Source organism: Mirounga leonina, unplaced genomic scaffold, assembly GCF_011800145.1.
Source record: "Mirounga leonina isolate KUSES-001 unplaced genomic scaffold, KU_Mleo_1.0 Mir_125, whole genome shotgun sequence".
NCBI lineage: Eukaryota > Metazoa > Chordata > Mammalia > Carnivora > Phocidae > Mirounga > Mirounga leonina.
Genome location: NW_023270305.1, coordinates 4621639 through 4637515, shown reverse-complemented (window position 1 = coordinate 4637515; position 15877 = coordinate 4621639). Strand labels below are relative to the sequence as shown.

At 36.7% G+C, this 15877-nt stretch overlaps 1 protein-coding gene across 1 annotated transcript in view; it reads right to left on the bottom strand.

Annotated features, from left to right (window-relative positions):
* Positions 1-2073: 2073 nt before the first annotated feature.
* Positions 2074-15877, bottom strand: part of DDX1 (DEAD-box helicase 1) — a 34232-nt gene continuing 20428 nt past the window's right edge. Inside the window, exons 15-26 of the mRNA XM_035000618.1 lie at positions 14221-14319; positions 13285-13374; positions 12310-12498; positions 11611-11662; positions 9504-9650; positions 6316-6407; positions 4903-4975; positions 4678-4750; positions 4551-4593; positions 3501-3596; positions 3089-3209; positions 2074-2404 (exon numbers count right to left, since the gene is read on the bottom strand). Of these exons, the coding sequence (XP_034856509.1) occupies positions 2274-2404; positions 3089-3209; positions 3501-3596; positions 4551-4593; positions 4678-4750; positions 4903-4975; positions 6316-6407; positions 9504-9650; positions 11611-11662; positions 12310-12498; positions 13285-13374; positions 14221-14319 (1206 nt within the window). The 3' untranslated portion in view covers positions 2074-2273. The remainder of the gene's footprint in view (positions 2405-3088; positions 3210-3500; positions 3597-4550; positions 4594-4677; positions 4751-4902; positions 4976-6315; positions 6408-9503; positions 9651-11610; positions 11663-12309; positions 12499-13284; positions 13375-14220; positions 14320-15877) is intronic.

The window sequence follows — 15877 nt, the reverse complement described above, 5'->3', positions numbered from 1 at the left end:
CAGTCACTATGAAAGTATAACTCTACCAATCAAAGCCTGAAGCTAGATTCGAAGAGAACAGAATGAAAGACTAGATAATGAGGGGGAATGTGGCAAGACTCCTAAGCCCCCAGGCCGTCTAGGATATGTTGAGGGTGGGGCGAGTCTTTGTATTTTTGTGTAGCGGGGAGACTGACCGAGAATTACAGGCACAAGGTCTGTGAGTACACTTACAAGCTCTTACACTGTGGAGTAAAGGCTGAAGCTGTAAGTCAGAAAGACTAACAGGTGATGGCTAATATTTAACATTTCCTGGGCTTTCGTGTACCCCTCGTGTTCTGTATTAGCTGGGATAGAGACCTAACCATATGGTGGCTTGGAGATGATAGTTACTCTAACAGGCAGGTCAGCCAAAGAGGATGGCAGCTCCCCTATAAGGTCCTCTAGGTTCCTTGTCCCTCTGTCATTCCCTAAGCAGGACACTTTTCTAATGTGGACACTGGCTCACTAATACCATCTCCGAGTTGCACCTTAGAGAGGAGGGAAAGGGCAGGTAGAGGACGTGACCAAGAAGTTACACGCATCAATTCCACTTGAACCCCTTGACCAGAGCCTGGGAAAGGCAGTCTCTAGCTAGGCAATCTGGTACCGACAAAAACTCAGGAGGTTCTGTTTCTAAAAGGAAGAAGGGAGGCAATTAGCATCCCTCATGGCTCAGTGACCACCTCTTTAAGCAGACTTTTAACAGTTCTTTATTTTGTTAGCATGAATCCAGAGGCCTGAAGGAATGGGTATCTGGAAGTAGGGACTAAGAGTAAAGGGAACGGTTACTGGTGATATGAGTAGATAGAAAGGGCCAGCCAGGTCTCCTGGCAATCCCTCTGCTGGTCTGGTCCCGCACAGCTTGCCCTTTTAGAAATTCCGTTGCCCAGGTCACTGCAGGTGGACAGTAATTTGCATTGGAAAAGCCAAATACCCACTTCCAGTCTCCATTCCTCCCTGACCTACCCATTTGGACCTGAGGATCATCTTACAATGGGAGACAAAGAGTAAAAGCAGAGACCGGGGAACCCAAATTCTAGCTCACTTCTCCAAACCAGGCCACGTGGGCATGCGTTCCTCCAAACTGTGCTTCTGCATCTATAAAAGGACCTCCCCCAGCTCCAGTATTTAAATGGTCCAGATCTCAGTCTTTTCCTTGCTGTTATATCAGTTAAAATAACCCCTTTCTAAAGCAGTGATTAATATGCGTGGACACTGGAGAGCTGTCAGCGCATAGCTCTGAGATCAGCTGGGGCGGTTCAAGGACATCTCCAAAGAACATGGTCTAAATGTGAGACAATGGTATTCTCCTCATCATTTCGCACAAACTATGACTCAAAATACTAGGCAGTGGTTTTCCCACTGTTAATGTCTACACTGAGTTTCACGCAAGATTTTGTTTGAAGAAAATATTTCAGTGCTAAAAGGTCTGAAAACCATCATACAAGAATTTATAATAGCCTATGTTCTTAAAGAATCCTAGCACAGGAATAATACTTTATTAACTAAGAGTCAAAAGGCACAAAATAACAATTCAATTTTATCTGTTTAAATTTTCTCTTTTCCTTCTGGTATCTTAGGCAAAAGGGATTGAGGAAACATATTCCAAAGAACTGTGTGTAATTTTAAAACACAGAAAAACAGAATAGTTTTATCTTTATAAGTAACTATCCTCTGGAAAGAAAGGTTCTTAGAAGGTAAACCTTCCAAGATACATCTTCACCATCACACACCAGTCTTCAATCCTTAGACACAGAACCCTTTCTACCTCTCTAAAAAACTCCAGGCCCCCTAAAACTAACCAAGCTGTCCTTTTGCCTTGGGATCATCCAATTTTCTTTCCTGTCACGAGTCTCCTTCAGGCATAACATCTGAAGAACATCTCCATTTAGGATCACTTTCTATGATAAATTCTATTCAAGATATTCACTGGTGGTTCCACACAGGTCCTCTGCCAAATTCACATACCCATAAACTTTACGTCAACCCATAGTTTTCTTGAAAAAGAAAACTATCAAATAACTTTAAAAATAAGACACAAACCTTCATAAAAATATAGTCATCAAATTTATTATTCTCATTAGGTTGCCATTTTATGAAGAATTCCTAAGATTAATGTTTCTTGACATGCAAGAGTTAGCATTAATAGCTTATGTTACTATAAATACTGCTGCTTGGAAGCAATACAACTGTTTTAGAGTTTTAAGACTACAGACTTTTATTACTCAAATCTTATTCAGTGTACGTTAAAATCAGAAGGTTCTGAACAGCTGGTTAGGAAGGTAGCCAAGATGCAGGAAAGATGTCTGCGCCTCCTTTTCAAGGGCAGCCAACTCTTGAACCGTAGGTGCCAAAATATCCACATGGCCTTTATAGTTTCCACCTGCATCACACACACAAATTATAAAGTAATGTAAATGACATGCTTGAAATAACTTGTCAGCAATACTCTGGCTCAATTACATCCGTTTATACATTGCTTCTAGCAATAAAAATGTACCACCGGGCAAGTCATCTCCACAAGTGAGTTTTAAAGACATTTAGTTAAATGCATATAAATGAATGATCAGACCTCACTAATAGTGTCCCAAGGCCCCTAGCAACCCCTCCCCCTCTCCTTTTTTTTTTTGGTTTGGAAACCACTAGGCTCAGTAGCCTGAATCTTAAAAAAAATTTTTCAGAAATGAGCTAAGGGCATTTCAGGCAAAGGAAAGAGTATGCTGGGTTACCACTTGAAATTAAATCAAAGGTTTTCAATTCTTTGTTCAAAATTGCCATTATATTCGCTTTCTAATAATTCCATAAATGTTCAACTACTCTTTGTGACATTAACACCTCAAGAGAAACAGCTAAGCCGCTGTCCTTCATTCGCATACAAATCACACAACCAAAAAAATGCTACAAGACAGGTATGGATACCGTGCTATGAGTTAATAAGGAGGAAATGATTAATAAAGTAAAAATAGACACTTACCATGATGGGATGAAATTACTCTCTTCTACACACTAAAGCCCAAGAAGGACACATTCACATTTAGAATAGAAATTAAAGTAATTCAAAACTCACCACCAGCGGCCCTTCTCTGACCATAGGTGACTTTCCCATCAAATTCATCCAATGGTACCTTTATATCTGGTTCAACCTGAGAAATGGTGCAATTCAGATGCTCTTCTATCTCAGAGAGCAACTAAGAGAGGAAAGGAAATATAAAAAGCATTTTCAAATAAAAATTTCATTTTGACAGAGTTGCATTTTAACAGTGTCCAATAAAACCAGGAGGACTATAATACTTAGGATAAATGGAAGTTAGATTTCTGAAGAGATAAACTCACAAGTTACGATTTACAAACTATAACTAACTTTATAATCAATTACTACTTTTCCCCACAGCTAACAAAGAGATAAAACCTGAGGTATTACTTTTATAATTAAATGTGGTCTATTTTTGCCATTTTAGTGTGTTTTTTAGGAGTCTTACCTGCATCTCATTGTACCATATGGTGCATCCACCATCTTCCTTGAGTCTTGTGTTATAACATCCTTTTCCACGGCTGCTACATACGTGGTACCAAACCTACATGAAAGGTGGAAAAAAGATTAACACGTATGGAGATTGACACATGCTAGATATTTTTATCCTCTATTAGCTTTTTAAATACCCTCTGTCCCCAAGGAACAAGAAAAACAGACTGCAGTATGGTATGTCATCCAGTTACTACCACCATTCAGGAGCTCATTAACTAGGTCTTCTGAAAAAGTTTTTTTTGAGAATAATCCCGAAGTCTTCCTAAAATCCCTGTCAATTACAGAAACAAATTCTCAGATAAAAACAAGGTTGAAAAAGTAAATACTGGAGAATGGTATATCAAGATTATATCAAAAAATAAGGTCCAAATGCTTTCTGTGATAAAGCAAATAGCAAAAAGCAAAATGAATAACTAGTTTGGACAACGAGTTTATGGGAATTCCTTATTCTTCAAACTATTCTGTAAAATTATATCAAATTATATTGCAAAATAATAAGTTACCATCCTCTCTCACAAAAGTTTTCTGTGACATGACGTCAGGGAGGGCTTAAATAGTTTTTGGTGAAATCAAGTACATTAAAGCTATTAGTGAAAATTACATTTTGCATTTCTCCTTTCTAAATTTCATCCTACTGCAGGTCCATTCAAGAATATGGAAAAAAAGCTGCCATTAAAAAGTTCACTTAGGGTGCCTGGGTGGCTCAGTTGTTTAAGCGACTGCCTTCGGCTCAGGTCATGATCCTGGAGTCCCGGGATCGAGTCCTTCATCGGGCTCCCTGCTCAGCGGGGAGTCTGCTTCTCCCTCTGACTCTCTCCCTCTCATGCTCTCTATCACTATCTCTCTCAATAAATAAATAAAAATCTTAAAAAAAAAAAAGAAGTTCACTTATATTCCATATGCAACTGAATTCAATGTAAATGGAAAAACCAAACTGCTTTTACTTCCAATATCTAAAATGACAACACAAACAATGAATATAATACAGCACTGAAAAGATTACCTTTTCTTTCTCTGTTGCCACCAGGGAAATGGCCAGACCCATCCTGAAAGATTTGAGAAGTCTTTATTAGACTTTATTCCTGAAGCATAGAAGCGTAAAAAAAAAAAAAAAAAAATTACAGCAGTACCTTTCAGCTCTTCCTACTCTGCCAATTCGATGTACATAGTTTTGCTTTTCATCAGGCAAGGTGACGTTTATAACTGCAAATCAAAATAATTATTACCAATTGCCATTAATTTCTAAAATTTTCAACCTCATTAGATGTTTGATGTTCTAAATATTTCAAAAACATTAGAGGGTTTACTTTGAATTCCATAAAATTTAAATTGCAGTTATCAAACTTTCTTTTTACCATAAGGAACACCATGGATATCAATTCCTCTGGCGGCTACATCTGTGCAAATCAAGAATCTTACATCTCCTTTCTAAAGAGAACAGAGAGGAGAGAAAGGAATTTATTAGGACACAGACTAAAAAATAAATAGAAATACTACCAGTCCAGTAAATGAGACCTCTAATAACTAATGTGTTACTATCAGATTAGAGGTCCAGGTATTCATAATGCACTGCACCATATCTTAAATTTTTAAGTTATGATCTACTAAAACAAAACATTTAAGGTGAATAAATCAGTAATTTGATTCATTTTTTATTTTCTTTTTTCTCACACCAAAGACATTAAACTGCTATAATTTGGCTTTATCTTTAGAAATCCTGACTGATAATTCAGAAGAAAGTTTATAAAATTAAAAAAAAAAAAAAGGAAAGATAAAACAGAACAAAAATGTTACAATATAAGCATTATCTTTACCCTTATATTAAAATAAATTCAGAATACTAGGTATTTTACCTTGAGGTTACACTTTTTGTGACAACAGACAAAATCCTAAGACAAGGGAACAGAGAGTGGGCCCAGGGCTCTCACCAAGGAAATACAAATTAGTCTTTGGATGCCATCTGTGCCCCAAGGCACAGCAAAGTTACAGATGGGGTGGGGAAGGGATGCTGACTGGGGTCCAGCGTAAGACCCTGGGTAGATATGGTCGGGCACACACACCGAAATGCGACCATAAAACATGCTTCAATATCCACATTCTGCTCAGTGTGGAAGCATAACCCAAAGTTCCTAAGCTCAGTTCTTCCCACCTTTTATTCATATGATGGGTCTGAGAGAAAATACTATTTGTACTCTGTCTGCACTGGGGTAAACACACTGGTAAGTAATGAGAATGCTGTGGGTGGAGGCTACTGACCTTGTGTTCTAAATGGCTCAGGCCCTCCCCACCTCCACCAAGAGCTAACCAACCTGTTCCCGGACTGCCAGGATATAACTGGGACAGCGTGCCCCAAACAATTACAAGTATTTTTAATTCCACAAAACCATATTCTTGATACCTATCTTAAATTAATCTACAAATTAACTTCTCTATGGGTATTACTACGAAGTGTTAAAAAAAATAAGACTCACAGACACAGTTTAACTATCCCGTGACGCTTCTCCTAAAAATATCTACCTGAAAGAATTTAACTAAAACTTAAGTTGAAAATTCTTATCACAGCAGTGTTGTGCAGAGAATATATTAATTTACTATTGACTGCTAAAGATGACTAAGCCCTGTCATGGCAAGGATATTCCAACAGGGTAAAAATCTTTTAAAATTTCTAGGACAAGAACGGCTTTAATAATATTAACTGGAACTGATTAAAATTGGCTATGAGTCCCCTCTTAATTATTAAGGAAATACAATCAACTAAATAGCACTACCTTAAATCTTTCCAAGTTTTGCTTCCTTTCATGAGGCTTTCTGTCCCCATGAAGACAAACACATGAGAACTGGTGTCCTTTTTTATCAGGTCCTGGTGAAAAGCACATTAAACAGTTAACCTTGGAAAGTATTATACCAAAGACTATGTCAAAAAACCAACAGCATTCAGACTACAATGGTGCCATAAAATTCTACAGAAATCTGTTCCCCAATCTGCCATAAACCATGGTTAACACAATTTCTGTCATAGGTGAAATGCCATTAAAATAAACTCCATGAACATTAAAACTGATTTGCTTTGAAGGATATTTCTAAGTCACTTTTCCTGATCTGCAGAAGTAGACAGAACAGTATGCCAATTAAGATGTGTTACTAAAAGGAAAACACACATGTATACCAGGAACCTTTCCTATCCCGTATAAAGCAAAGAACCAAAAAATGTAGACAAGAGAGATCTATCTTGGAAGAACCAAAATAGGCATTATGAAGTTCATGCCCTTACTAAAAGCCACACCCACAAGCATACCCTCCTCGGGAGGTACCCTGGCCAAAGCAGATTAGAAGCAAACTGGTAGGATGGAAAGGCAGATGCAGTGGTAGCCAATCCTAAAGAAGAAGCTCAAGTAGATACAGTAACAAAAAGCAGTCCAGTCCAGACCAAAGTAAGGGTAAACAGCCTTCTAGAGCACAACAGAACCTGTAGGCTCCATTATGAGCACAGAGTAACAATTATGCCGTAACTACTCGCCACAGTAAAGTTTAGGTTCAATAAAATTACTCCAGAATTCAAGGAAAAATATATTATGAAACCTACCCACCCAAAATGACTAACACAAGAACTAATTATGCAGAGGAGAAATAATAGCTAATCAGACTTCCAGAGGCCTACAGCTTAGGTCTTATTGCATTCGGAATTCAAGTGGTTTAGGAAAATATCACAAACACACTCCTACTCCCCAGTTGAGCTGTGTATAGAGAAGGGAGGGATCCTTAATTCCCTTTCTTAAACCTCTGAAATTCTGGTATATATTGTGTTATTTTGGTTTTGGAAATTTGGTTTTTAGACAAAGGTACCCAGAATACTTAGGGAAGGAAGATAAAAAGAACTAAGGAATATTACTGCTTAAGCAATGGCATTTCTTACCAAATAATCAAATCCTCCATTCAAAACCAACATGGACAGGAAGAAGTATTACAAAACAGCTGCTATAACTAAAACAACCAAGCAAGTCTGTTTGCTATGACTTGGGGGAAAAAAAAGGTACTAAACAGTTCACTGTAATTAACAATATAACCTGTTCATCATATGACCATTTGTTCCAACTTTTTAAAACGTTTTGAGTTTTCTGGCTCCCTGATGTACACCAATTACAAAAAGAGATGTGTTAAGAGTTCTTCCCATTATGAAAGCAGGATTTATCTGTTACCTTGTACATCTGTCAATTTTTGCTTTATATATTTTGCTTTATATATATATATATATATGTACTTTCAAACACAGCAACAATGAAAGAATTCTAAAAGTAGATAGCTATATTTTCACATCCTAGATTATACCACTAACATTTACTGTATTTCCTTTACTGTCTATCTAGCCCTTTTTCCTATGAATTCATTTTTGTATTTTTGATGCATTTCAAGGTGAATTGCAAGTATCTGTACACAGTTCAGCATGCATCTCATTAACTAGAAATGCAGTTATTTGTTTAGGTTTTATGACTTTCCTTCGAGGTGAAAGTTACATACAAGGAAATGTACAAATCTTAAGTGTATATCTGCTGAGTTTTGACAAATGCATGCACCTATGCGGCCCAAAGCCCTGTCAAGATAGAGAATATGAATGTCACTCCACAAAGTACCCCCATGCCCTCTCCCAGTTAACCCCACTTCCATTCTGCTGGGGAAAGACCACTGTTGTGGGTTTCTTCCCCTTACAGATTGACTCTTCTAGAACTTCACACAAATGGAATCATACAGAATATAGGCTTGTGTAAGAAATCATTCATTCTGCAAGTTGTCTGAAATTCACCCACAGCTGTTGACTCCGTTCCTTTGTATCACTGAGCAGTATTCCACTGAAAATACTTCACATCTGATTTAAGCCATTCCCCTACTGACAGCCACCTGGTATATCTTCAGTTTGGGGCTATAATAAATAAAGCTGCTATGACCATTCTTGCCCATAGCTTTTGTCAATAAATCTTGGGATAAATTTTACTTATCTTGAGTAAATATTCAGGAGTTGAATTACTAAGCCATAAGATAGCAATGTTAATTTTATTTAAAAATGTAAGACCTCTTACCGACGTGGCTGTGCAGCAATTAGTATGAGTGCTTCAGTTGTTCCACATCCTCACCAAAATCTGGCGTTGTATTTTTAATCCAGCCATTACAATGAGCGTACAATGGTATTACACTGTGACTTTGCATTTCCCTAACAACTGAGCATGTTGAGCATCCCTTCATGTTGGTTTATTTATTTCATGTTATAAGGAGCATAACATTAGAATCATCATATATTCATTGTAGGTTAACTATGTGATTACATAGTGACCTTTGTTTCTAGTTAATATTTTTGTCTTAAATTCTACTGCATCTCTTGTTAATATAGCTAGACCGACTTTCTTTTGATTAGTAGTTTAGCTGAAATATTTTTTCGATCTGTCCATGTCCTCAGGTTTTAAGTATGTCTCTTGTAAACAGGATGTAGCAGTCTAACCATCTATGCCTTTTAACCGAGGACTTCAGTCCACTGATATATAGTGTTTACTCATATACTCAGATTTTTCCACCAGCCATCTTACTCTGTAATTTCTAACCCTTCTGCTTTTTCTTATTTTTCCTCTTGCTTTCTTAGCCTTTTTAAGATCATTTTTTCCTCATTTATTGGTTTAGAAGATATACATTCTACTATTTAATGATTATACTTGAAATTTTAACATTAATCAATAACATTACCCTTCTTCCAAATGACAGCAGGGCCTCAGAACACTCTACTGAAACTGGAAAGCCCTCACTGTTTTCCTGGGGCTTATCCTATGAAAAAGTACTAGATGCGCACAGATACTTACAATGCAACATCACTATTTTAAATTCTGTGCATGCATTCTAGGCCGCAACAACATGAGACTAATAATCTATTAAATGAGGAAATAAACACAATTTATTTTAAGTGGGGAAACATTACCTCCTCCTTGTTGCATAAAATATTGCTCCAAGTTGTCACAGTCAATTTTGGTTCTACAGAAAATAATTGCTTGATCCATCTTGTGTTCCTTGATTGCCCGGACAGCATACTCCCCCTTCAGGATTTTAATAGCTTCAGACCACATCTCTTGAATACCATAACAACAAAAACAGAAAAAGAATTTCAATGTAAAATTGTTATAAACACACACAAATACAGTCATAGACTTACTGCTTAACTCACCTAAAACACTCTGTTTTAATATAAGTATTATAGACCTAAGTAAGTAAGATTAAGACAGGACGAAATGGTGAGAAAATATCCATTCACTCATTTGTTCCTATTTCTGTTAATGTACATTTGTGCCATTTTAGGGGGCACCAAAAGACCTATAACCATACTTCTTATGAGGGAAAACAGACATACAAACACACAAGTAAACAGAACTTCATACCTACAACAAAACTGTTTCTACCTCTCATGGACAACTAATCATATTCTGCCTTGCATTAACTTCCCTAACTGCTCAATAAATGTTTACTCAATTATTTTAACCCCTTTTAAAAATAATTAATGTACTTTTTAAATCAATCTAACATCAGAAAGTTCACATCACTCTACAGAATAAAAACTGTACGTCAAACTAAGTCATTTCTTAGCCATCACCCCACCCCCCATCTCTGTTTCAGTAGGAAGTTGCGCTAGTTACCAACTATCTAATGTGAAATTTTAATTCTGTAACCCATCATATTTCTAAAGTCTCTCTAGTCATATCTAATTGTTGTATAAACTTAAGCAAAACGCTTACAAGAAAAAATACACGAAGTAACAATCTTTATTTTATAAAATGCATTCTCCAACAGTGGGAGAATACACTATTTTGAACCATCAGCATCTCTGCCCTTCTCTAACAATAAGGCTAGTTGAGCAAGCACTTTATAAATTTGGAACTGCACATAAAACTGAATTCAAAGGGACTCTATTTAATCAAGATTTCAGAAAATTCACCTTTCGGATACTTGTCATAAATCTACCCATGAATCCAACCGTGAAGCAAGTGCAGTCTCACCCTTCCCAATGATCCACCTGAGACATCTGACATCAAACATGCAGCCTAATGGGTCTGAGATCTACTCTAGGTTCTATAAGCACTATCCTTGCAAAACAATGTACCTTCATAGATCTTTAAAATATTATGCACCTGATACAAACGGTCTCTGCTCTGCACAAAAGTATCTTCATTGAATTAAATGTTCAGCTTTTTAAAAAAACTGATAAATATTTAATGATTTAATGATATTCAGTTTAGGAGGATGAAAAAGTCCTGGAGATGGATGGTGGCAATGGACGCAAAGTAGGAATGTACTTCATGCCACTGAATTTGATCCACTTGAAAATGGTTAAAATGCGAAATTTTGTGTTAGGTATACTTTACCACACACAAAAAGAATAGATAAAATAGGGTGCCTGGGTGGCTCAGTTGGTTAAGCGACCACCTTCGGCTCAGGTCATGATCCTGGAGTCCCGGGATCGAGTTCCACATCAGGCTCCATGCTTGGCGGGGAGTCTGCTTCTCCCTCTGACCCTCCCCCCTCTCGTACTCTCTCTCTCATTCTCTCTCTGTCTCAAATAAATAAATAAAATCTTTAAAAAAAAAAATATTTCAAGATAATTTCTGTATCTTTCACAAAGTTGTAAGCTAAAGACATTTTCCTTTGTTACTTAATTCCCTCAATGAAGAATCTACATGACATTTCTCCTGGAATTCAGGACCAATATAAAATCTGCTACCAGAGAAATTTGCTGATAGCCTACGACAAATAAGAATTCCCAAATCCAAAATACTTGTGACTTAGATGCCAGCAGACTAACATCTGAAATTCAGTGATTAATATTGCTCTTAAGTTCACTGGTATCAGCCATTTCCCCCATTTCCTTATTATTTCTATTGCTTTTACTTTCAGATTTCCTATTCTAATTTTGTAGGTCACCTCAAATCCTTCATGCAAATAGGGCATAAATTCAGTAAGACAAACCAATTCATTTTCAAAATCTTTCAACACCATTTATTCATTCATTCATTTATTTGTTCATTCATTCAACTTACCCGGACTGTTAGCACCAGGTCTTGTGTTATCTTTTGCATGTACATCATCAGTCTATCAAAAGAAAAGGATAAAAAAGGGGTAGCAAGTGGCTAAGTAAGGATTCCAAACAGATATTTTTTTTGAAGGGAAAAAAGTATCTAACTTTGGACTGCATTTCAGACATACATCTTTAGAGTATATAGGCAAAACCATTCTTCAGATTTAGAAAACCCTTTATTAACTGTGGATCTAAGGCTAATCAATTTTAAGTGTAATAATAAAAATGCAAAGGTGGCTTTTAGAATGTTGTATATTTACTATAACACACCTTTATTTTATAAAGGTAAATCTAAGAACAGTGGGGGGGAAAAGATAGATGGACACATGAAATTGATTTTTAGGAAAATAAGGAACTTCAAGAGGACACTAAAATATTATTAAACATAGCAATCATTGTGTCTGAAATTAGATCTATGCATACACATAATCCTACTCATTTATAAAAATTACATCAAGGAAGATGATCATTAAAAGTAACTCTTACAGAGAAAAAAATAAAAGCCCATCACTTATTCTGTGCTCTCAAGGCCTAAACTTTTCTGGTCAATGTGCTGGACTTCTCTTAGGTACAATATCTGGCTATAAGCATCACTTAAGCAGGTTAAGCTAGTTTATGAAAGTTTTATTCTCCACAAATGTTAACAGTGTAAAGTACTCACTCTAATGTGGTTTTTCCCAAGCCTTTCCCAGAGTCTGTCAGTTTTGGGATTCACTGGGACAACAACATGGTGTACAGTGTCCGGAACGGAGTCTTCTCCTTTTAAATCAACCCATGTGGGAAAATGCATTATCTTCTCAGACAGCTTCTTCACATCAAAAGAATGCAAAGTAGCAGAGCAAACAATCACCTAAGAGGAAAAAAAAATTTAGATCAACTTTTCTTTTACAATAATAATTCTACCGTATGAATACTAATGTGCGGTCCAAAGTCTGTTAACCCGGAATCTACAGATGAGTTTAATACCTGACCCTGCAGTAGCAACTAGTGGCGTGACTTTGGGCTGGTTAATCTCTCTGAACTACGGTCCCCTCACTCACAGTGAGTCCCCTCGCTCACACCAAGTCCCCTCGCTCACACCGAGTCCCCTCACTGCCACAGAAACCACGCCATCGATTCCACAAGGTCCTACAAAGACTAAGATGAAGAGGTTTCTGAAGATCTAAAATCTTAAGTTACTATTAATTCCCTTCTCTCCCCCTTAAAGCCTCTTCTACCTCTCAAATTCTTCCTCGGAAAGAGGGATGAGAAAAATAAGAGTAGTATTTTAAGAAATATTACAAAGAAAACAACTGTTTTTCAACAGCTCAAGATACTGCCCCCTCAAACAGGAAGCAGTACTCACAGTCTGGAATATAAACTCTAAATACTCTGTAGAAAAAAACAACTAAGAATTTTTTTACTTATCATCTTCTGTGACACCTAATTTCCTCAAGTTCCCTTCTCCTTCATTTCTACAAGCAGCTTTTAAGACTGTTTCTTTGTGTGTACTATTTACTCAAGTAATAACGAAAATGTTTTATACAGCAGTTAACTTAAATCAGAAGACACAAACAAAATGTAAAACAAAACAAAATAAGCATTAACACATAACAATTGTCCACATGTATTTTAAGACGCATCCGTCATTTCATACCTGAAGTCTTTTCCCATCAGAGGTAATCTGAGGAATCTGATTGTGAATCCTATTTATAAAATCAGAGTAACCTTGAGAAAGAAGCCCATCCTGAATGAGAAGCAAAGAAAAACATACATTTTTTAATCAATACCTGAATCTTTCTTTTGTAAATCAAATGTAGAAAGATAATGGAAATGAATTCATAAACAAACATATCCCCATATTCTCAAAATGATTATTTCCTATCAGATAAAGACAAGTTATAAATTCAACTTTAAACTCCATGTGACTAAAATATGAAAAAGCTGACAGTAAACAATCCAAAAACTATACTCCAGTATTCTAGAATGAATACGAGAGATAACCACTCCTACCATATATCCTTAAGCACATGATTTTAATATGAACAAATGAAAACAAAAATCCTCAGTGCTAAAAAGCCACCTCAATTCATATTGAAAATACTTGGGAAGTACATCTCAAGAGGCTCCAAGACATTAACGTCCTTAGAGTTCACATTGTGCAACTAAGACATGAAAAAATAATTGTAATGTGTAAAATAATCTATGCACCAACAAAGATAGCTACTTGGAGTAAAAAACAAATCAATATATCTAGTCACAAGAGGGGTTAAATAAACCATGAAGTATCCATATAACAGAGCACTAGACAGCCTTTAAAAATTGTTCACAAATAAGGACATGAAATACTTATGATACTTTATTAAGGAAAAAAAAACGGTTTCTGAGATTCACATAGCTTGATTTACCACATAAAATAGTATTTATATAAATACAAGGAGTGGATGAAAATATACCAAACTGGCAATAATGATTATTTCTAGGTATTGGGATCATGACTGAATTGTGTTTTTTTCCATCATTTTAACATATTTTTATCTCCAAAAACATAAGCAAACATTTTTTTTTAAAGCATAACTATATTTCAACATACAGCTTCATCCAGGACCAGGAATCTAACTTGGGATAAGTTCAGTTTTCCAGTTGACACCAAATCATCTAGTCTTCCTGGAGTGCCAACGACTATATCTACCTGAAAAATATCAAAAGAAGCACCTAATGAAAACCAAAGCACTATTATGATCACCGTAAAACAGCAACCAACAGTGGTTTACTTACAGTGAAAACATGCATACTGAAGCAGTCTCTATCAGCTCAAAATTCTCAGGACAGGAGCTCTAGATAATGCCCTATTACCAAACCTGTATTTGGTTTGGAATTAATGTGAAGATTTTGGTAACTGATTTTGACATCCTTAACTGTTACGTACAGTCTAATATATAAAACTTGTATTTTCTGAGTGAATGAATTTATGGGGAACTCTGAAATCAAACCAGGATTCAAATCCCAGGTCCACCATTACCCAGCTGTGTGACCTCAACTTAGTTCACCTCTTCTAGTTTCAACTTTCTCTTTTTTGAAATGGGCAACACCTTTGGCATTGCAAGACAGTTGTGACAACTGAGAGATGAGATACATAAATCACCTGATGCCTAGTATGCCAGGTGCTTGATAAATGTAGTTATAGTTGATAACGGTGATGATCTGACTACCTCGGAATACATTACTACTTGTCAAGTGCTTATAATGAACAGGCACTGTGCTAATGTTTTACAAGTACTGTATCATCTCATGACCACTAAAGAAAACGCTATTATTATTCCCTTTTTTTAAGTAGGCTCCAAGCCCAGCGTGGAGCTCAACGCAGGGCTTGAGCTCATGACCCTGAGAGCAACACCTGACCTGAGATCAAGTGTCGGATGCTTCACTGACTCAGCCACCCAGGTGCCCCAATTAGTCCTATTTTTAAATGAGGAACCTGAAGTTTAGAATACTAAAATCACAAGAACTTAAATGATATAGCTTGTAAGTACCCAAACTGGGATTTCAAACTCAGTCCAAACATGAGAAAAGGTCTAACTCAAGAACAAGTTTTATTTAACTTTTTTTTTTTTTAAGATTTTATTTATTTATTTGACAGAGAGAGACACAGCGAGAGAGGGAACACAAGCAGGGGGAGTGGGAGAGGGAGAAGCAGGCTTCCCGCGGGGCAGGGAGCCCGATGTGGGGCTAGATCCCAGGACCCTGGGATCATGACCCGAGCCGAAGGCAGACGCTTAATGACTGAGCCACCCAGGTGGTTATTATTAAGGTAAGTTATTATTATTTTTTTTAAGATTTTATTTATTTATTTATTATTTATTTATTTGAGAGAGAGAGAAACAGCATGAGAGGGGAGGGGGTCAGAGGGAGAAGCAGGCTCCCCACTGAGCAGGGAGCCTGACGTGGGACTCGATCCCAGGACTCCAGGATCATGACCTTAGCTGAAGGCAGTTGCTTAGCCAACCGAGCCACCCAGGTGCCCTAAGGTAAGTTATTTTTAAAGTGTACATAACGGGACACCTGGGTGGCTCAGTTGGTTAAAGTGTACATAAGGATGAGTGTGTGTGAGCACAAATAAGATATTATATAAAATCATTCAATAAATTAGGCAATTCAAAACAAAACTTCTACTCTATTAAACGGCCTGAAAACTCACTTCTATTCTTAATTGTTTTCTCCACTGTAGCCTAAAAACATAACTTTCTCCT